At 35.4% G+C, this 22,650-nt stretch overlaps 3 protein-coding genes across 5 annotated transcripts; 2 read left to right on the forward strand and 1 right to left on the reverse strand.

Moving 5' to 3' along the window:
* Positions 1-138: 138 nt before the first annotated feature.
* Positions 139-8,147, forward strand: LOC129802674 (eukaryotic translation initiation factor 2 subunit 1). The gene is made up of 4 exons (XM_055848673.1): positions 139-2,621; positions 2,789-2,848; positions 3,003-3,660; positions 7,731-8,147. The coding sequence occupies exons 2-4, from the start codon at positions 2,807-2,809 to the stop codon at positions 8,042-8,044; spliced, it is 1,014 nt and encodes a 337-aa protein (XP_055704648.1). The 5' UTR covers positions 139-2,621; positions 2,789-2,806; the 3' UTR covers positions 8,045-8,147.
* On the reverse strand, positions 8,128-19,782 carry LOC129802673 (reticulon-4-interacting protein 1, mitochondrial-like). 3 transcript variants are annotated; one of them, XM_055848670.1, is made up of 6 exons: positions 19,545-19,782; positions 19,130-19,210; positions 18,909-19,065; positions 18,467-18,852; positions 18,099-18,411; positions 8,128-8,766 (listed from the first exon to the last, which is right to left on the reverse strand). In XM_055848670.1, exons 1-6 carry the CDS (start codon positions 19,590-19,592, stop codon positions 8,261-8,263), a joined length of 1,491 nt encoding a protein of 496 aa, XP_055704645.1. In that variant the 5' UTR covers positions 19,593-19,782; the 3' UTR covers positions 8,128-8,260. The 3 variants fall into 3 exon arrangements, with proteins under 3 accessions (XP_055704645.1, XP_055704646.1, XP_055704647.1); XM_055848671.1 differs by having other exon boundaries at positions 19,130-19,291; positions 19,545-19,610; XM_055848672.1 differs by having other exon boundaries at positions 19,130-19,315; positions 19,545-19,609.
* Positions 11,514-12,596, forward strand: LOC129802675 (farnesol dehydrogenase-like). The gene is made up of 2 exons (XM_055848674.1): positions 11,514-11,812; positions 11,873-12,596. The coding sequence occupies exons 1-2, from the start codon at positions 11,764-11,766 to the stop codon at positions 12,574-12,576; spliced, it is 753 nt and encodes a 250-aa protein (XP_055704649.1). The 5' UTR covers positions 11,514-11,763; the 3' UTR covers positions 12,577-12,596.
* Positions 19,783-22,650: the final 2,868 nt, after the last annotated feature.

Genomic DNA, 22,650 nt, shown 5'->3' on the forward strand with positions numbered 1-22,650 from the left:
ATCTATGATTTCCTGGAGGGACCAGGACAAATCTTCTGACCAACTTGGATATTTCGGGTGTTCTTGACAAAATACAGAAAAATCCCAGAAAATATGTGATTTTCTGGAGGAAGTAGGGGAGAAGTCCTAACCAGCAGAATCTCTAGTCCTGTCTACAATGATATTCTGAGATGTCTTCCTGTTCATAAACATGATAATTCCAAGAGTTTTTCGATGTTTGAAAGGAACTGAATCATTGACCAGAATGGTATTTTAATAAGTTGTAATATTGAAGTCAATTTGTTCATTGTGTAGGCGAATATTGAAATATTGCTTTCAATATTCTTTTCAGTATTGAAGTTTTATTTGAATGTCACTTTGAAATGTTATTATTGCAATAATTTACCTAGTGTGTAGATAGCTTAAGGTTGGTTTCACGAAGAAGCTAGATGTAGGGAGGCCACACGAATTGTTGCGAAAGAACTTTTTGGACCGAATTGATGTCCGCGATCCTTTACATTATACTGAAAAGCAATAACAGCAACCGAATTTTGAAACGAATGATAACTGGCGATAAAAATGGGTCCAACAGTTAAAAAAAAAATCGTGGTCCTAGCATAACCGGTACAAACAATCGCCAAACCCGGATTAATGGCCAAAGACACCAAAACGGTTTTACTGTGTGTTTGATGGAATAGGGAGGGAATCATGGTTATCATCCACTATGAGCTACGGCCCACTGACACTAGCCAGATGCTCAAATCGGATATCTATTGTCAATAACAGATTGATGTAGGTAATCGACCGGAAGCGCTCAGAATTGGACAATAAGAAGTCTTGTGTTCCTTCAAGACATCGCCAGACCACACACATTTTTAACGACGTACCAGAAGCCCCGAGAGCTTTGATGGGAGGTTCCACCGCGTATCCGTCGTATAGTTCAGACCTGGAACCAGGCGATTATCACCCTTATCAGCCTTATACGCCTTATCATGGTGTATTTTAGCTTTACAAGTGCTTTGTGGAGCTAAATTACATCATATTAAATAAATTATACTATGTTAGCTCTATTTTAAAGCTGCCCCAATTCAAAGGTGTCCCACTTCCCCCTGGAGACGATGACTTCTTCAATCGTGAAATTATGAAATTGCTATCAAAATGGAAGAATCAAGCGCCTGGCATGTTGGCCTTTTTATATGGAGCTATTTTAAGCCAGTTAAATTGATCTCGGACTCAGCTCACAGTGCTCCAAGGAAAAAATTTACTTAAACAAAAATTTAGTATATTTATCCCTCCATACGGAAAGGTATCTTATAATACGGAAAAACTTCTCACTTTTTAAATATTTAGCATAACGATCACGAGTGCAGGAAAATGCCCATACGCATTTGTATGTGAAAGTAAGAAATTGGCTTCAACTTTGAAGGCCACTCGCCGGGGACTAGGGAAGAATATTTGATTTAATTCAGATAATTCTAACTACAGAACGACTACAAAAGAGTCAACCCCTGAAAATTTTAAACATCGTAAAAATTATGTGAAATTCCAGGTTTAGTGCTAACTTTTAAACGACTTTTGTTAAGTATATGAATCAGAGACAATTTTTTACGAGTGAAATAGTAACTACAACAATTTATAACTTAACCCTTTAAGGACGATTGGAACACCGGAGTCCCATAAAGAAAATTATTTTTCCTGACTATATCTAAAATTATTTTTTGTAATGTTTGTACGTCATTGCAAAGTAGAAGCGTTGAAGGAATCTAGGATATTTTTTGCAAGTCCCTAGCTATTTGCTATATAATAAATATTTAAGCTCAAAAATGACGAATTTTTAAATTCTCATAATAAAAATTGATTTTAATTATTTTATATACTTACAATTTTTTTTTAATCAAAACGGTTTTGGAAAAAGAAATTACAATATTCAAACATAATATTTTTCGTTATAGTAAAAAGTATCATTCATTAATATTGTCAGAAATGTTACTTGAATTTTTGGGCTATTTTTGACCCTATCGGTTATAGAGATAAAAAGTACACCGTATCAGACTCTGTTAGATTTTCTAAGGTTAGATATAAGACCTTTTACTGATTTTGTTTATCGGTTTCATTTTTATTGCTGATTTTCGGTCAGCGAAAACTGTCTCGTCGTTAAAGGGTTAAAATATTGCAGGTATATAAGAATCAAATATGTGGACTCTATTGGAGTCGTACTGTATGTTAATTTCACCTTCAAAATAAAACATAAAGTGCTCAGAACTTTTTACTTGACCCTCTCATAAATTTTAAGATAATGGATCTTAAAGAAAAATACGTATTTAATAATTGCAAATTTGCAATGGTTGTCTAAAGATTTTGCACACCACATAGTAATATCTTTATTTATCTTTTTAATTGAAGAAAGATTGCTAAAATCCCTAAAATCTCAAGAAAAAATTGAACAAAAACAACAAAATTCACACCACGAGCTCTTGTCCGTTACTTTTCAAAACTGCTAGAAACCCATTTTGAAGTGGAGGGCGACTACAGTGCACCAAGCGGCAATTTTCAGTTGACATTCGCCCGGTTGCCACATGTGTATTCGTGGTGCTTTGCCCTAAGAATTTTCGTGTTTTTACCTAGAAATTGCGTGAGAAAAGGTGAGTTTTTGCATTAAGCCAATTCCTGATATCCTTAGTTCAGAGATAAGTGCAAAATTTTTGGTGTAACTTGAGATTTTACATTGTTTTGGGAGGTAGAAATATTGGGTGTTTTCAGAGAAGTCCCCATCAACATAACCTCACAGTTTCTTTTTGTTGCATTTCAGTCTCAAAATTCCACAAAAATGGTCCTGTCGTGTAGATTCTACAAGGATAAATATCCTGAGGTTAGTATTTAGTGTTTCAATGTACTTTTATTAATATTAGTTGCTCGTAAATTAAGTAAGAAGCAGAAAAAAGTAGGCCAGAGATATTGCATATGTTTGCAATATTCCGGATGTCTTTGCAGCAGGAATTCTCAATGCTTTTATTTGTTTTCAGGTGGAGGATGTCGTGATGGTCAATGTACGTTCAATAGCCGAAATGGGAGCCTATGTGTATCTCTTGGAATACAACAACATCGAAGGTATGATATTGCTGTCAGAGCTCTCTAGACGACGCATTCGTTCAATCAATAAATTGATCCGGGTGGGAAAGACGGAACCTGCTGTGGTGATCAGAGTGGACAAGGATAAGGGCTACATTGATCTGTCCAAGCGACGAGTGTCCGTGGAGGATGTGGAGAAGTGCACAGAGAGATTCTCAAAGGCCAAGGCAGTTAATTCAATTTTGCGCCATGTAGCGGATATCCTGAATTTTGAGTCTGACGATCAACTGGAGGATCTCTACCAGAAGACAGCGTGGCACTTTGAGGAGAAATACAAGAGCAAAGCGCATGCTTTTGATATCTTCAAGCAAGCTGTCGTGGATCCCAGCATCCTGGCGGAATGTGGACTGGAGGAACGGACGCTGGACGTGCTTCTGGACAATATTAAGCGAAAGCTGACGTCGCAGCCCGTGAAGATTCGTGCGGATATTGAATGTGCATGCTATGGATATGAAGGAATTGATGCTGTCAAGGAGGCCCTGAGGTCCGGATTGGAATTGTCCACGGAGGAACTGCCCATTAAGATTAATCTCATCGCACCGCCGCTCTATGGTGAGTCTTTTACACTTTTCCTTCGGTTATCGTTTCTCCTGAAGTCATTCTGGTCACTTTCAACTTATTGCCATTTAATTGCATTTTAACTCAGGTAAAATTTGAAATTTAAATTCATACAGTAAAAAGATTATTAGCATGACAGAAGACTTTCACTTTTTGTACTCTGCAAAACTAATTTATTTGACTCATTGAGGAAAAATGATAGTTGAAAAAATTAAAAAAAAGATATGTTTTATTAAATTTTTGAGCTTTTAGTCCAGGAGGTAGTACCCTTTTAGTCCATCATTAAACTGTAGCTTAAAAATTGAAAAACAAACAGTCTTTTTGGTTTTGAGAAGAAGACAATTTTCTTACGAAAACCGGAAGAAATTAAAGATAATTTTTGGAGGTGGTCGAGGCGAAAATTTCGTCCAAACAAACCTCTTGAATTTTCGAAGAAAAAAATTTTTACTACTGGTTCAATCGATTTGTATAAATTTGGATTTTTTGGAAAGGTCTTGAAATTTTCAATTCGATTGCATCTTCACTTTTTACTGACTGAAAATCAACATTAAAAATTAAACTGAGAAACATAATCAATGATAAGTCTTACATCTAACCTTATAAAGTCCAAAAGAGTCTGATTCGGTGTATTTTGTGCTTCTATGAACGATAGGGACAAAAATAGCCCAAAAATTTAAGTAATTTTTCTGACAATACCAATGAATAATATTTTTCGCTTTAATGAAAAATATTACGTATGAGTATTGTAGTTTTTATTGCCAAAAGAGTTTTGATAAAAAAAATTGGTAGTATAAAAAATAAATAAAATCAATTATGAATTTGAGAATTTAAAAATTCGCTGTTTTTGAGCTCAAATATTTCCTAACATAGCAAATATCTAGAGACTTGCAAAAAATATTCTAGATTCCTTCAACCTTTTACTTTACAATTATGTACAGACATAAGAAAAAATAACTTTGGGTAGTCAGGAAAAATTATTTTCTTTATGGGACACCGGTGTTCCAATCGTCCTTAAAGGGTTAAGTACCCGTAAATGACCAAATTTTTAAAACATTCTTTTTTTCTGTCCGAAATACTTGTTACCCATCTAGAGGCCAAACGGTAAGAGATATGAACTTCTGATATTCGGATGACCCTCTATAAGGTCGGCCCAAGGAACATTATTATGATTTTTATTCCCACTCTCCTCCGTCACTTCCAAAACCATGTATTTTTTTTCTTCAAAAGCGGCTCCAACGATTCCTTTATTTTTGGATTTATTTTGCAGATAGTCCAAGTGAACATTTCGTCCAAACATTCCTACACTGAGAGAAATCCGGAAAAGTTAAAATAATATTCCGACCCTTTTCGTGTTAATTTTAACCATAAAAAGATGTGAAATTAGCATTAAAGTGTTGATATATTTTTACACCTAAAAAATGTTAAAGTTCTGAGGAAAAAAAGTTAATCGCACCCTCTTTTTTCTCAGTGTATGACATAAAAAAGGCCATCTTGAATTTTTGATGCTCAAAGTTTAAATAGTCTAGCGGGCATACTTTTTAACCGATTTGGTGAAATTTTGATTATTTGGAAAAATCTTGATATAATCCGTAAATTACTTAAAAATGTTAATTTTACCCTGCAGTATTGATCCGAATTCGGTGTAAATATTACCCTTTTTAGGTGTATTAGGGGTTAAGTTACCCTTTTCGTGTTAATTTTAACCATAAAAAGATGTGAAATTAGCATTAAAGTGTTGATATATTTTTACACCTAAAAAATGTTAAAGTTCTGAGGAAAAAAAGTTAATCGCACCCTCTTTTTTCTCAGTGTATGACATAAAAAAGGCCATCTTGAATTTTTGATGCTCAAAGTTTAAATAGTCTAGCGGGCATACTTTTTAACCGATTTGGTGAAATTTTGATTATTTGGAAAAATCTTGATATAATCCGTAAATTACTTATCTTTCTCGTATTTACATTTTTTGTTTTTTCGTATGTTTGTAACTCATGCCAGAACATTCTAGACTAGAATGATCACTTTCCCTAAACCCTATTCCCTAATGTTTGATTTTGAAATGCTTTTACAATTTATGAATCGATTTAATCGCTAGTAATTCACGGAGAGCTCTATATCGTGAGTTTGAGAATTCCGCATAGCTGGGAAGCTTAGCCACCTTTTTTTTTAACCAAGAAAAACTAGTACAACTTACTGCCTAATTCCACCTCGGTTCCCCTAATCTTCTCTAATTTAACGTACAGTAGACTCTCGCTTAATTGGTTCTTTTTCAATCAGGCGCAAAATTTTGTTGACGATTCTCACGTTTGATTTTAAAGCAAATTTGTTCAAATTCGCTGTAGTTCTTCTTATTTTATCGTGATTCTTTATAATTGAGCGCTTTTTGTGGAATTTACAAAGGCTTTGACGCCCAAATCTATCGATAAAACGGATGACATTTTGGCCCAAATGCCCAATTGAGAGAGAGTCTACTGTACTGTGAAATTACTTATAGACATCCAAAAAACATTGCCAGTGAGTGAATCCGATTCGGAGCATTCGGAGTACCAGGAATATTCGATAAACTAAGTTTAAAAATGTAGTTTTGTAGTGTATAGAAGTATATAATAATTTTATTTCCTACTGAATACGCTTCTTAAAAAATATTCAGCAACCTTTATTTAAGTTGGGCTATTCGAAAAACTAGTGTTTGTGTGTCTGTACGTTAGATTATCACCAGCTCTAGAGGCCAAACAGTTAGAGATAGAGACTTAGGACCTTCGGGGCACTCCCTCTCCGCAGTCGTTCCCATCCCACCTCTTTCCTTTCCCTCCAAAACCATGTTCTTTGGGACTGGGACTGATCAAAAACGCGTCGTGCGATTTTTTTTTTCATTTTTTGGATGTTTTAGAGAAATTCCCAACACTGAGAAAAAACGGGGTGCGATTAATTTTTTTTCCTCGTAATTTTAACACTTTTTTGGTGTAAAAATATATCAACATTTTTATATGTTAATTTTACACCTTTTTAAATGTAAAATTAACATGAAAAAGGGTAACATTAACTCCAAACATACCTAAAAAGCATAACATTTACACCATATTTAAATGTTCGTAAAATTTTGTCATTTGTTCGTAAATGTTTGTTGTCCTGTCGAACATTTTACGAACATTTACGAACAAATGACAAAATTTTACGAACATTTTTTATGTGTTTACGAACATTTAAGAACAAATGTTTGTAAAAGTATAAAAAATGTTCGTCAAATGATCATGTTGCGAACAATGTTTGTGAAAAAAGTACAAACTTTTACGAACTTGTTTGTGGGCTATACAATTCACGAGTATTTCGTAACTCCCCCATAGAAATTCACAAACATTTACGAACATTTTTACAAAATATTTTTTTTTCTGTGCAGATCTTTATTTATCCATAATATTCAATGCTAAGTCATATTTTCCAAAAGAAAAATCTTGACTGATAAGAAATAAAAGAATTTAGCCATATGGCTAAGCCTTAGACAGTCTCCAGACTATAGGTTTAGCCTAGTTTCCGAAGGTCTCAATATCCTAAATAGCAACCAATTTGATTTGTTTTTTTGATTCAAATAGATTAATTCCCCTTCTAGTCCATTTCTAAGTCAAAATTTTCCAAAAATTTTCGACTGATAACTATTTAAAGAAGTTAAGCCTTATGGCTAAGTCTTAGGTCTGAAGCCCGTCTAAGTCATGAGTTCGGGCAATTTGCAAAGCCTGGGATGCTTTGCTATCCCTATTTTATTACAAGGGATTTTGTGAAGGACAAAAAGTAAAGAATACATTAATTTCGAAAAGTAAAGTCCTGTGGGTTTCCTGGTAAAATAGAGTAAACTGTTATTCTTATCTCAGATTCTACGACAAAAAATAATCTCTAGCTCTACAAAAAAATAGTTTTATAAATGTGAATGACTGGAAGAAAGACATTTTTTAGTCATTGTCCTGATGGGTTCCTTGAATTCAAGAAGAAAAAAAAACGAGCTGGAATATTTGGATTTTTAATGATTGTCGTCTGATTGTTTTTCAAATCAAAATGGATTTTTTCTCTTCAAGTGATGACGACATCTACGCCAGAGAAAGCAGATGGTCTGAAGGCATTAGAGGTGGCGATTGACAAGATCAAGGAGACAATTACGGAATTGGGCGGTGTCTTCAATGTGCAAATGCCTCCTAAAGTCGTCACAGCGATCGACGAGGCTGATTTGGCGCGGCGCCTGGAGCGTGCTGAGCAGGAGAATGCCGAGATTGCGGGCGATGACGAGGAGGGCGATGAGGAGGGAATTCGCTTCGAGGGGGAGAATGATCGTGAGGAGGATGAAGAGGGGGAAGGTGGTGAAGAAGAGGAGGAAGAACCCAAGAAGAAATAAACAGGATGCGAGTTTTCCAACAATTCTTTCTAAATAAAACAAAAAAAAAAATAAATATGCGTAAGATTGAAGAAAGAGACACATTTCTTCTGTACATTTAAAACACGACTTTTATTTGTCCTTTCAACAATTTTTTCTTTTTGGATCTTTGCTAAATTGGTCCTAATAGCATCAAGAATCCTTTTTTTTTATTTGAACACAAAACACCAATGCACATTATTTGCTGTCCCGGAAAGTTACAATGGTGCTCCCAATGGCTTTTTCACTGCAAATGTGTTCGATGGCACGCTGAGCATCCTCAGGAGTGAACACCTGGTCCACAACAGTCTGCAGCAGGCCCTCATTGACATAGCCAGCAAGTCTGTCGAGGGTGAGGTGACACAGATGGGGACCACCCCAATCTGGTGGACTTCGTATCACCCATCCGGCAAATCGTCTCAGAGCCACAAAGCACGATAGAAAGCACCTGCCCAGAAAACCCAAATCATCCGACAGCAGCGGCATTTCGCACGTGTCAATGATCCTTCCGCCCGGTGACAGGTACTTGTGCAGGAAACTCTTGTCGTAGCTGACGAATGTGGTGAAGAAGATGACATCGAAGGTGACTTCGCGAGTGGCCAGAGCATGGCTGAGGTTAAATTTCTCCACCAGGCTCGAGTCGGTGGACAGGAAGAGGCCATCAGAGGGACTTTCGCCTCTCAGAGTGATAACATCATCAGCTCCTGCAAAACAAAGAGGAAAGGGGAGATAGAAATGGTCAGAACCTTCAAAGAAAAGTGTTTAAAGATAATAAATCAACCTTGTTCCTCTTGATTTTTTTTGTGTGGCAAAGACATGAAAAAATCATCCAATTGGTGAGTAAAAAAAATCATTTATAAAAGTCCTGCTGAAAATTATTGGCACATTAAAAATAAATAGAATTATTGTGCATTTTGTTTTTAAATTTTTATCAATTTATTTAATTGATTGGATTGCATTTTTTTATCTAAATAATTTTGCCTGCCAAAAGAAAAATATAAGAAAAGGAAATAGAAGAAAAAGACGAATGAGAAAAAAGGAAGTTTTTTTCATGATTTTTTTTTCTTTTCCTGATACAAAACGTACACTGAGAGAAATCCGAAAAAGTTAAAATAACATTCCGGAAATGTTAATTTTACCCTGCAGTGTTGATCCAAAATCGGTGTAAATATTACCCTTTTTAGGTGTATTGAAGGTTAAAGTTACCCTTCTTTCATGTTGATTTTACCCTTATATGGTGTAAAATTAACATTAAAAAATGTTGATATATTTTTACACCCAAAGTGTTAAAGTTATGACGAAAAAAAGTTAATCGCACCCTCTTTTTTTTCTCAATGTACAAAACAGAGGGGTTATTCTTAAGAAAATAGAGTGGCTTGAGTTCTCGGTTCCCCGAAAAAAATGTATGGGTTCCCTGAGTTCCCCGCGAGTTCCCTAAAAAAATATAAGACTTCTCCGGGTTCCCTGAAAAAATACATGCACTTAGTTAGAGAAATCCGAATATGTTAAAATAACATTCCTGCAATGTTTATTTTACCCTGCAGTATTGATCCGAAATCGGTGTAAATATTATGCTTTTTAGGTGTAGTAGGGGTTAAAGTTACCCTTTTCAATGTTAATTTACCCTTAAAAAATGTTGATATATTTTTACACCTAAAAAGTGTTAAAGTTATGAGGAAAAAAAAGTTAATCGCACCCCCATTTTTCTCAGTGTGGGTTCCCCGGGTTCCCTAAATATATATATGGGTTCCCTGAGTTCCCCGGGTCCCCCGTGGGTTCCCTGGTCAGATTGGCTCGAGTTCCCCGAAATGTGTTACCCCTTGAAATTATCCCATTTTATCCTAATGCCCTAGACAGACTTCCGACTTAAACCGGGAGACGGCTTAAAGGAAATTACCGAAATTACAATAAAAATTATGATCAGTAGGGGAATTCTGTAATTCTGGTGGCATTGTCACGCGTGAGTTCGAAATCTGACAATGCCATTCAAACTTTTTTTGTCATATCATATGAGTTCGAAAATGCAATTCATTGAATTTTTAATGAAATCCCTTTACTTGATGATTTTATGAAAATACAGTACGACTTGGTTGATTTGTTTAACAAAATTCATTGTCATTTGAATTGCCAGAAATCTCAAATATGTGACATCTGACAATGCCACGTGAGCTGAAATGACAATATCACAGCTACAGAATCGCATTTTCGAAAAAGCTCTCCTAGGATTCGAACCCAATGTGTCATATGGCATTGCCAGAGCGTTACAGAATTCCCTTCCAGGAGAAATGACAGTAAATTTTGGTAAACAAATCAACTAAGACGTACCGTATTTTCATAAAATCATCAAGTAGGGATTTCATTAAAAAATCAATGAATTGAATTTTCGAACTCATACGATATGACAAAAAAAGCCGGAATGGCATTGTCAGGCTTCGAACTCACACATGACAATGCCACGAAAATTACAGAATTCCTCTACAGATTATATTTCCATCAGTTTCTGACTAATTAGTTCTTCGGCTTAAGCCAAGAAACGGTTTAGTTAATGGGAAATTGATAGGAATTTAGTCTAATCATTATTTTGATTATAATTACGTAAAGCCGTATTTTGGCTTAACTCTTTCGTCTCTTTTGGGACTCTGAGTACACAAAGCAGCATATGAATGTTCTGTGAAAAATAATGTTTTTTTAATTATTCAGAACTGATAAAAATCCTATTCTTGTGGATGATTACAAACTATAAGGATGTCCAAATGTAAGATATTTTTTGTAAGACCTCAATTAATTCCTGAGCTTAGATATTTTTGATTAAAAAATTGTGAAATTGGCTTGCAGCATTTTTTAATCAAAAATATCTAAGCTCAGTAGGTTCTACAAAAAAAAATCTTGCATTTGGACACCCTTATAGTTTATAATCATCCACAAGAATAGAATTTTTCTCAGTTCTGAATAATTAAAAAACATTATTTTTCACAGAACATTCATATGCTGCTTTGGGTACTCAGAGTCCCAAGAGACGAAAGAGTTAAGCGCAGAATCACATTGACAATAAAATGCTCGCCATAGCCTCACCGTATTTCATTAATTTACACATTTTCATTGCAATTCTTACGCAAATTTTGCATTACTGTATTACCTTATCTCATTCTCAGTGGTACTATGTAAAAATAATAATAAAAAAAATTGAAAAAATATAACGAAAATTCGATAAACGATGAGCAAAAAAACTGTAAGAGAAATTAATCATAGTTTTTTTGCTTACCGTTTATCGCATTTTCGTTGTATACTTCTTCAATTTTCTTATATTATTTTCACCTAGTGCCACCGAATATGAGATAAGGTAAGTAATTGAGAATTTGCGTAAGAATTACAATGAAAATGCCTAAATTAACGAAATACGGTGAGCATTTTACTGTCAATGTGATTCTGCCCTAAGTCGTAAGTCTGTCTTAGACATAATACAAACTTCAGTTAAAATTTTCGCAAAAATCTCGCTGCTTGTAAAATTACAGAAGTTAAGCTACAACACGACCAAAGCTTAGATACTTAGAAGATAACAAGATCTTCTTGCGCAAAAAAAAGCCGAAATTTGTCGTCCATAATTCGCTTTTCACTCGACATCTTTATCATCAATTTTATGTAAGAATATTCTAATAATTCATCAAGTCGTTTTTTGGACGTCGTATGAACCAGTGAAAAAAATGGAACAGTGGAAAAATAGAGTGGCTGTAGTGACTGGGGCTTCTTCAGGTAGAAAAATCAAAAGATAATCCGTGAAACATCCATTATTGAAATTATTACAATATTTAGGGATTGGGGCTTCTATTGCAAAAGAACTCACGAAGTCAGGAATGATAACAATTGGATTAGCTCGAAGAGTTGAAAAAATTGATGAATTGAAAGTAGATCTCCCTGAAAATCTCCAAAATAATCTTCATGCGGTGAAATGCGATGTTTCCAAAGAAGATGAAATAATCGCAGTGTTTGCAGAGATTGATAGGAAATTCAATGGGATTGATGTCCTGATCAACAATGCTGGAACTGGGAAATTTGGAGGACTCCTTGATAAAGATAACTCGAGCTTTATGCGTCATGTGATTGATACAAATATTCTGGGCATTGTTTTCTGCACTAGAGAAGCCTACAAATCCATGGAGAAGCACGGAAGGAATTCCCATATTATACACATTAACAGCATCTTAGGCCATACAATTCCTCCAAGTGATCAACTATCACCGAGCAGTATGTACATTCCAAGTAAATTTGCCGTAACAGCAATGACCGAAATCCATCGGCAAGAATTTATTCGTAGTAAGCATCACATCAAAGTGACGTCAGTGAGTCCGGGATATGTGAAAACTCCGATTGTACCGCAGGAACTTCTTGAACAATATCCAGATTTGCCTTTACTAGAGCCCGAGGACATTGCTCACAGTGTTTTGTATGTTTTAGGAACTCCACCTCATGTTCAAGTTCACGAATTGACGATTAAGCCATTTGGGGAAACATTTTGAGGACGATGCATAACAAAACCTTTTTTTCTAAATTTTTCCCAAACTGAAAAAACGATACCCAGCTCATTTCTGATTGGCTCTGAAACAATTTTACCAGCCTAAAGAGCAATTTTCATCAAAAATTACATTTTTGACAGAATTTTGACGTTTCCATTGCATGCAATTTCCTTAAAAAAAAAAGCATTTTTGACAAAAAATCTTCCCAATGTATAGAGGTCTTTATGCCCTAGACACACTTACGATTTAAGCCAAGAGACGGCTTAGTGTAATTAGGTATAATCAAAATAATAATTTGACTAAATTCTCATCAGTTCACCACTAAGCCGTTTCTTGGCTTAAACCGAGAGATGAATGAGTGAGAAACTGATGGAAATGTGATCTGATTATTATTTTTGATTATAATTACTTTAAGCCGTCTCTCGGCTTAAGTCGTAAGTCTGTCTAGGGCATAAGGCATTAGACTGTCAAGGAATTTTGCGTGAAAATTTTTTGCAACCAGCTGGAAAACTCGAATTAATTTTTCTTTTAAGGCCTCTCTACACATTGAGAGCAATTTTTGGCCAAAAATTGCATTTTTGACAGAATTTTGACGTTTCCACCTACAGCATTGCATACAATTTCCTTAAAAAAAAAAAACAATTTTTGAACAAAAATGCTCCCAATGTGTTTGTAATTGTCAAGGGGTCATTATTTCAATATTCCAGAAAAATCTAAAATTTCATTTATGAAGTAAACGTAAAAAGTCAAGTAGGGGAAAGTCGTCTGCCTTCAAACGAAAAATGGAGTTCCAAATTTAAGATTTTTTTCTGAAGAATCCACAAATTGGATTTTATTTTCTACTACACCAAAAAATTCTCTTGTTCATTCGGCGTATATGATTACCTTATTTAGCACTTGCAAGTCCTCAGTTTTTCCCTCTGAGGAAATTAAAAAAGTGATGTCGATTTGTATGAAGGCAGCTGGCATAGTCTGCCTTCAAACGCGAGGCAGCTACCTTTAAATGTTTTTTTTCACTGAGAATATTGAATCAATAAAACTAAATGGGCTATAAATGATTAGGTTGAAGCCTAACGCACTCACTAAAATCATCACTGCAGTCAAAAGACATTACACAATAACTTTTCTTCACATTTTTCTGAAGCACTGTTTTGCACTTGAAAATTTGGAAGAAAAAGCCATTGAAGTTGACAATTGTCAACTTGAATCATCCCGGCCGGAGCAAGATAGCAGGTTATAAGTATTTGTATGACGTTCGTCAGAGAAAAGTAGGAGTTCGATTTCACATGTTTTGATGTATGGAAAGATAGGATTTAAAGGCACAAGACATTAGCATTTAAAGGCTGCTGCAGGGTGATATTTGCAAATTTTTGCCACCCACAAAAATTGTGTCATCTGAACCAAAATGTATTAACATAAATATTAAGCCTGATTAACCTTCTATGTGTCACAATGGAAGATTTATTTGTAAAATGATTTTTACTATGAAAAATCACATGATTTGTGGAACATCAAAATTACAGTATAGAGCTCATTTTCATTTTTTTTATCTACCATCTAGGAAATAGAAGCTAGGCTCTCCATTTTTTGATGATTTGTGAGGATGATGGATAGTTACCTAATAGTTAATAGAATATAATTTATGCTTTTGAGAACAACGAAAAAATCGCAACATTTGAAGGCTGCTGCATTTAAAGGCAGACGACTTTCCCCTAAATATTACAAAGTGCAATTTTTTGTCACTACAAAAGTATTGCGAACGGATTTTTCATAGTTAAAAATAGATTAATCAAAATTGATATCTCGTCGATAAAAAATTAAATAGAGGATTCAAGATTGACGCCAATCTTGAACAATTGATTCAATGTTGGAACAATGATTCAATCTTAGAAAATATCGAATTTCAAAATTTTCTATTTGTTACCATTTTACGCCGGGTTAACAAGGATTAAATTGTAGTTTTAATTAAGGTTTAAGACAAAAATAATCCATACGGTGTGCTGACCAAAATCCTGAAAGTCAAAATCCCAAATGGGTTGAAATCCAGAATAGCCAAAAATCCCGAATGGGTTAAAATCCCGAATGGGCCAAAATACCGAAAGAGCCAAAATCCCGAATGGATTAAAATCCCAAATAGCCTAAATCCAGAATGGACCAAAATCTCGAAAAGCAAAAATCCAAAAATTACAAAATCCTGAAAGCCAAAATCCTGACAGGGATGAAATTATTAAAGAGAATAATGTGTAGAATAATTTACTAAAACACAGAAAATTTTCCTTGGCCCTCAGGAATCGCGATTGCAATCGCGGAAGCAGCTAAATAGAACACTTTGAAATATTCCAGATTTTAGCCCTTCCGGAATTTTGTCTTACGGGATTTTTGCCTATACGGGATTTTGTCTTTTAGGAACTTTGGACGATTCCGGATTTTGGTTTTTCAGTATTTCAGCTTTCTGAATTTTGTCTTTTGGGATTTCGCCAATTCGGGATTTTGGTTTGGAGTTCGGAATTTTGGTGATCTGGATTTTGGCTTTTCGAGATTTTGACCCATACGGCTTTTTGGTTTTTTGGGATTTTGGTTTTTCGGGATCTTGGCTTTCAGGATTTTGTCTTTTCGAAACATTAGGTGATTCGGGATTCTAGCTTTTTGGGGTTTTGGCTTTCTGAATTTTACCTTCCGCGATTTTGGCCTCGTGATTTTGGCTCTTTCAGAATTTAGTCTTTCGTGATTTTAGCCTATGCAGGATTTTGGATTTCAATATCTTCGAGTTCGGAATTTTGTTGATCGAGATTTTGGCTTTTCGAGATTTTGACCCATTCGCCTTTTTGGTTTTTCGAGATTTTGTCTTTCAGGATTTTGGCCTATTCGAGATTTTAGCTTTCAGGACGTTGGCTTCCGGGATTTTGGTCTTCGGGATTTCGGCTTTTGGGGATTTTAGATTTCGGGATTTTGGAGTTCGGGATTTTGGCTTTCGCTATTTTGACCCATTCTGGATTTTGGCTTATTCGGAATTTTGGCTTTCCGTGATTTTGGCTTTCGGGATTTTTACCTATTCTGGATTTTGGCTATTCTGCAGTTCGACCTACACAGTTTTTCGGCTTTTGGGGATTTTACCAATCCGGATTTTGTCCTTTTCGACATTTTGGCTTTCGGATTTTGACCGGAACCTAAACCATAATTTTAGGTTTAATCTGTGTACATTTGAAGTAACTTGAAAAAATGCGTTTTTTTTTACTTATTTAATCAAAAAAATCCTTGTTGTCCTTTAATGATTAGCATTGCTATATTACAGAAAATACTTTCATTACATTTTAGCTTTTTTTAAATGGGCACAAAAATAAAATTTTGGACAAATATTTACTAGAAGAGAAATTTAGAAATATTGTTTTCGGATGAGTCACAATCCTTTAAAAACAAGGAATAAAAACAAAACAAAAAATTCTCAAAACTTTCGGGGTTGCAAGTAAAGTTTGTAACAAAAAAAAGGATGAACACCCCTGATCTCACGCATCTGGAAGGAGTCCGTCTCTCATTTTCCTGAATTATTAGCGTCACTGCAGAATAATTGTCAGTTTTACAAAACTTAAGCCACGCCCCTTTAGAAAAAGAAATTAAAAAAATGTAATTTGTATGTCGTGTTTTTGCAATTTTTCCACGTAGATACTAATTGATAAAATTTGAAAATTACTCTGTGACGTTCATTTCAACAAGTAGGCGTGATCTCTAAATAGGCGTGGCTTATTTTTCCATAGACGTAACATTTGGATACAACTTATAACATATTTGAAAAAATGAGGATAATTAGTGTACCAAATATATTAAATATTTAAAATTTTGAATTTCTGACTTTATTTAAATATTAATACTTAAAACAGGCGTGGCCTAAAATTATTTAATGGGCGGGACTTATACACTAAAAGACCAAATATCAACTCTACGATACAAATGCAATAAATAAATTGTTATTGGAGAAAAAAATCATGTTTAGCGCTCCAGAAAGATGATTAACCCTTTAAGGACGATTGGAACACCGGTGTCGTATAAAGAAAATAATTTTTCCTGACTACCTAAAGTTATTTTTTTCTTATGTCTGTACATAATTGCAAAGTAGAAGGTTGAATTAAACTAGAATAATTTTTGCAAGTCTCTAGCTATTTCCTATGTAGGGTGGAATCACCAGTTCTCGCCAGTGCCCCACTTCTCGCCACTTACATTGAAATCGCTATTTTTCGCAATTTATGAAATAAATGAGTCGCAATTTTTTTGTATTGTTTCTGCTTCTACGCATAGAATCGAAAAATAATAAATATTCGTTTTGGATTCACGATTTTGATCACTTTTTAGAGCAATATTTTAAGCAAGTGCATCGAATCCAACATCTCTTACCAAATGTACTAAGTGTCGTCAAATTTTCATCAGGCCAAAAATACCTATTTGGGTAAATAATTTGTCTATTGAATATTTAATTGCACTTATGGAATACATAAAATTTGTATTTAGTCAATTAATATTTCATTTTATATTATTTTTGTATAAAAATGAGGCATGGCGAGAAGTGGTAATATTCTGGAATTGATTTTACCACCTGTCGCCATATCTATTCAATAGGCGACGCTAACTTCACTTCGTACATTCTCTGTTGTCAAATCTGCATTGTTTACTTTGTGCAAAAGCCCCATAATTTGATTTCTCAAATAAAAGTGAAGAAAAATCATTTAAAGAGAGTAATAATAAAGTGATAACAAGGAAAGAGAAATGGTGAATGTATTCTTTTCATAGCATTGCCTAAAATAACCGAGTGTGGTTCTTTTTCAAGTGGGTGGTGAGAAGTGGTTACTAAACTGGCAAAAAGTGGTAAAAGATGGCGACGAAGTGGTTATTTTTGCATTATTAATAAAAATCAGTTTTTTAAGTAGTCCAGCGTTATGTTCTAGGATTATTGTTTTCACGTATCTAGAGCCAATACATCGAAGTAACTTTGTGTCAAATTTGACTTATCTTGTAACAAGGATTCAAAAGTTATGATTAAATGAATTTAATTTTTTCCTAAACATGGCGATAGCCGGTTATTCCACCCTAGTAAATATTTAAGCTCAAAAATGGCAAAATTTTAAATTCTCAAATTCATGATTTTATTTATTTTTTATTCTTCCATATTTTTTTAAACAAAGCCCTTTTGGCAATAAAAACTACAATACTTATACGTAATACTTTTCATTAAAGCGAAAAAAATTATTCATTGGTATTGTCAGAAAAATTACTTAAATTTTTGGGCTATTTTTGTCCCTATCATTCATAGAAGCACAAAATACACCGAATCAGACTCTGTTGGACATTCCAAGATTAGATGTAAGACTTATTGATTATGTTTCTCAGTTTAATTTTTATTGTTGATTTTCAGTCCGTAAAAAGTGTCTCGTCGTTAAAGGGTTAACATTAGGATTTGAATTAATTCAGTAAAATAGATTAGATAATGTGCCAATAATTCAAACCAGGAGTTTTTCGCTGAGGAATTTTTTACTTACCAAGAGCCCGGATGACAGGAACTGATCTCACGTAGCATGTAGCTGTTACAGTGGCTCCCCATTTCTTGGCCAGTTGAGTCAAGACACATCCCACAGGTGAGCATCCGTCCTGCACGAGAATGCGCTTCCCGGCGCAATTGTGTTCCCCCAGATCAGCCTGCTTGAGCGCCCCCATCGCCACGCAGCCACTGTAAGGGAGGCTGGCAGCCCCCTCGAAACCCGTGATGAAGGGTTTCCTTCCCACGCGACTTTCTGGCACCACAGCCACCTCTGCAGCCACTCCGGGAGCATACCAGGGAGCCACTAGCCATACCTGCAAGTTTCCTGGAATTATCGAGGGAACCGTCTTGGGAAGGAATTGCCTTTACCTCATCCCCAATCTCTAGGCCACTGCGACAATCTCTGCCGACAGCCTCAACGACCCCGGCGGCAGCGCGCCCCAGAACCAGAGGAGTTTCTGGAGTGTTGCTGATCATCCGCCGGAGAGTTCTGCCATAGCCACGGGTTATTTGCTCATCCAGTCGATGGAACGAAGCTGCTCGAATACGAATGAGGATATCTGTGTCTGAGAACATCTGTGGAACTGATACCCTGGTCAGGGAGACACTTTCCGCGGCACCAAAGTAGGAGCATGAGATGGATTTCATAACGGGAGCAGAGACTGAGGGACGTGCTAGCCAGAGGCCCAAGAGAAAGCCTCCAGCTGTCCCAAGACCCAATCCCACGCACACGAAGAACATATTATTTCTAGAGACTGAGATTTTAAGATTTAGGGACTTCCTGGAAAGGAAAAAAAGCTCTAAAACTTACTCTCATCTCTGAAGTAGAGTTGGAGTTGATCATAGAGGAAATTAGGATCTGCCATATCCACTGCTGAGTGTCTTATCCTTTCAAGAAGTTCAAGACAGCTGGACCAGATACTCTGGAAGGAATTGCGCACGCCATCGAAAGAGGGATCCCTCAGAGCCTGGAAGAATTTTAGGATTCTGTGAAAGAAGTCCAAAAGGTAAGCTAAGAGACAAATTGTTTACCCTCAGTGCCATATTTCTGCCCTCATCCGATGCCTGTCGAACAATTCTCATCCCACTCTCAGCCGCCATTCCCATTCGAACCTTTATGTGGAGTCCGGGAGTGGGATTGTTTGATGGAAGAAACTATTAGTGACTGTGTCCGGGAGATTATGAGGCTACACCCTAAAAGATCAGTGTTACATGATCCTAGAAATATTGATGCACAGACACCACACTAATAAGAAAAATGCCACTAAATGAGATAGTTTTCAGGTGGATAGTGCCAGGAAATTCCCTCTCAAGAGAGGTTAGTTACATAATACCATTCACCAGGCCAAGAAAAAGATGTATATGGATGTACACTCTGATAACTATCACATTGTATCTCAATAGGATGATTCCTTGAGGATTTATAGCCCTGGGAGAAGATTTCTACCTGGAAAGCCTCCAAATTTTGCTCCATCCGGAAGACAACTTCATCCATTTTATTGCACTATTTGTAGCCTCTGGAACTTTTCAATGCCATCCATCTATTCTCCTGCCAATGACTGGGATGATTTAATTAACTATTTTTACGTACACAGCCAGGAAAGTCACATAATCAGGGTTTTTCTCATCTTCAGCCCAGTCTCGGACAACACACTTCTTCTTCTTCTTTCAAACTTTTTTAGGCTAAGGCGCATCTACACAACGTGAAGTTTGCAGAGTAGATAATTTTTGAATTTTTTTCATGTAACTGAAACTGATCGTCTATTCGCTCTTGTCCCGGTTGTCCCGTCTTGCACCTAGTTAACACATTAAGAGTACATAATAAGCACTTAAATAAGTCATTAACTCAATGATTTAATTTCAAGGAGTTATGGAACATTAAACTACTTAAAAAATTGAAAAACTTTGTGTGGCTTCTGAGCTAAAAGAAAAGCCGAAGTGAATTTGGTGGTGCCTGTAGGCATTCTTCGAAATGCCGCAAAAATTCACGTAGAGAAAATGAGAGTTTTTTTAATGTGAAAATTGTTTAATTCCTTCGAGTTAAGTCATTTTTACAAGAAAATACTTTTAATAATGTAGTTGAATACAGTTATTCGGGTTAATTGTGAATAATTGTCGATATTACAACAAAAACAATAGGATGAAATTTTGAGCTGGAAGACACATATTCTTTTGAGCTGTCCCAAAATTCAGGATAGGTTTGAGAAAAACCCTTTTGTACAACACTATTTTGGTTAATAAGGAATGCAAAAGTATATATTACAAAAAGGGATACGATCTGCTAATAAGGATAAAATAGAGAAGAAAATATTTTGTCGCATTTCGGAGATTTTTTGCAACCGCAGCGCCACCAGACGTTTGTCAAGTGAGTTATTTGTGTCTCTATCTCTTTCTCACAGTTGAATTGCGCGCGATTTAACCCTCTAACTGGTAAGACAGCCTCCAAGCGGTCTTCACAAAAATCACATTTACAGCGACAATAAAGATTTTATTTATTTAAAAGTGCTACAGTGTCATCGGTAAATGCCCAGCGCACAATGAAATTTGTTTATTGTTTACTTTTCTTGTTTTCTACCTATCCTTTTTCCTCTGACACTCGGCCCTATATGCATATGAGAGAGAGGAAAGATTGTCAAATGCACACCCAGTGTGCTTTTATAGTTTAGACACAAACCTCAATTGGAGCTTTTATGGTTTTTTGTCAGTGCATTTTGTCAGTGAGACAGTGATTTTGTCAGTGTTTTTTCGCAAAATAAACTCAAGTTATTGCTGAATTTATTAATTAATGTACTGAGTTACTCAAAATTAATATGCCCAAGGTGACAAAAGGTTCCAATTTCACGGAGACGGAGTGGACGATGAGTAGGCCTTTTGATAAATTTTTCGCGATTCAAAAGAAGTGACATATTGCTTGTGTTTCAGCTCAAGCTGACGGACATTTAATCTCGATTATTCAGGAGAAACCCATTCTGTGGAACAATAAATTGCTTCAATACAGGAATATCCGTGCCAAGGAGCAAGTATGGAAAGCAATCCGTAAGGATTTGAGAAAGCCTGTTGGTTCTTCCGAAAAAAGATTTTATTCTTTGCGTGAGAAGTACCGCGTGTATATCAATAAAGAAAATCACGCTCACCTCAGCGGTTCCGGACAATACGGGAGTAATTCTACCTTGCAGACAGCATGGAATTTTTGAAACAGACTATGTATAAATGAGCTGCGCACACAGATTCTCTGAGAGGAACGACAACCACATTACGGAGGCTTTCGGATCTAGGAGACTCTGTGCTTTTATAGCAAGTGCTGATCTCACAAATGATGAGCAAGATTTCGGACTGTGTCGTTCAAATGCATTTCGGTCAAGTCATCCATCCAGTGTTTCATCATCTTTTCCAAACAACCTAATAACCTCCAATGTGCTGGTTGCAATTCCACAAAAAGACTCTCAAGTAAATTTGTCATATTTTTATTCTTTTGAAATTCCCGCGCAGCAATATTTCGTTTTATAGTATTCTTTGGTGCTTTTATAGCATCTCTTGTTTCTATTCACAGGGTGTTCTATTTACATAAATAACTTATACAAGGGCTTCTGTTTCTTCAATTTTCACTGAAATTACTCCTTTTTCGGTTTTCACGAATATTATTTGAAGTATTCTTGGGTTCCGTGCAAACTTCCGTGGTTTTCTAGAATCGCATGAAATATTTCTAGGGCAAATGCCAAAATAACCTTTATATGAGTCGTCCTATATTTCTGTGTACTGTGTCACTATGTCAAAGATAATTCAGAGTGTCAATTTTCGATTTTGTCTTCACATCCACATAGTGTTTCGTGTAGCTTCTTAGTTAAAATCAATTCATGTGTATTCACAGATGCCAAATCTATTTCAAAAGGCAAGAAATATGGATTATCATTATTACAACAGCCGTAATCTGATATTTCTCAACATGATTTCGATTGTACGATTGGAGCTTTTATGGCACCTAGTTCCCAATCCAAAGCTCTTTCCAAAACAAAAACAAATTTTATTGTGCGTTGGGCATTAATAGTCTTATAAACATCTCTTGAAAGTTTGAACTCATTTTGACTCTTCGTTTTGTTGCTATTCCCAGTTTTGTGTGACAGGTCAGAGAAAAAGCAACAAAAAATATTTGTGCAAAAAAACTCATTTCCAATTTCCATAAAAAATACCGATTTAAAGTTATCTGACTAAAATCAATTTATTTTTTACTGAAAGATATGTCATTCTACTTTGTATATTTTATTTAAAAAATTTGAAAAAACTAAAAATGTGAATTTTAGAAGCAAAAAGAGTTTCAAAAAATTGTTATATTTTCTCACCTAGCACCTAAACTAAAAGAGATAATGAAGAATGGATGGTTTTTTCGACTTTATTGGATCATAATTATCATAGAAAACATTGTTTTAGAACTTTTTTTCGCATATTAAAGAAAACACCGTTAGAGGATCAAATATTTACTAACATAGCAAATAACTAGAGACTTGCAAAAATATTGTAGATTCCTTCAACCTTCTACTGTACAATTATGTACAAAG

Source organism: Phlebotomus papatasi, chromosome 2 (genome assembly GCF_024763615.1).
Source record: "Phlebotomus papatasi isolate M1 chromosome 2, Ppap_2.1, whole genome shotgun sequence".
In the NCBI taxonomy this organism is placed as follows: Eukaryota; Metazoa; Arthropoda; class Insecta; order Diptera; family Psychodidae; genus Phlebotomus; species Phlebotomus papatasi.

Coding starts and splice junctions, on each gene's coding strand:
- LOC129802675 (XM_055848674.1), top strand. CDS start 11,764: ATGGAACAGTGGAAAAATAGAGTGGCTGTAGTGACTGGGGCTTCTTCA. Junction 11,813..11,872: donor AGTGACTGGGGCTTCTTCAG/GTAGAAAAATCA, acceptor TACAATATTTAG/GGATTGGGGCTTCTATTGCA.
- LOC129802674 (XM_055848673.1), top strand. CDS start 2,807: ATGGTCCTGTCGTGTAGATTCTACAAGGATAAATATCCTGAG. Junction 2,849..3,002: donor ACAAGGATAAATATCCTGAG/GTTAGTATTTAG, acceptor ATTTGTTTTCAG/GTGGAGGATGTCGTGATGGT. Junction 3,661..7,730: donor CATCGCACCGCCGCTCTATG/GTGAGTCTTTTA, acceptor TTTCTCTTCAAG/TGATGACGACATCTACGCCA.
- LOC129802673 (XM_055848670.1), bottom strand. CDS start 19,592: ATGGATGAAGTTGTCTTCCGGATGGAGCAAAATTTGGAGGCTTTCCAG. Junction 18,853..18,908: donor ACTCTACTTCAGAGATGAGA/GTAAGTTTTAGA, acceptor TTAAAATCTCAG/TCTCTAGAAATAATATGTTC. Junction 18,412..18,466: donor GCCTAGAGATTGGGGATGAG/GTAAAGGCAATT, acceptor GGAAACTTGCAG/GTATGGCTAGTGGCTCCCTG.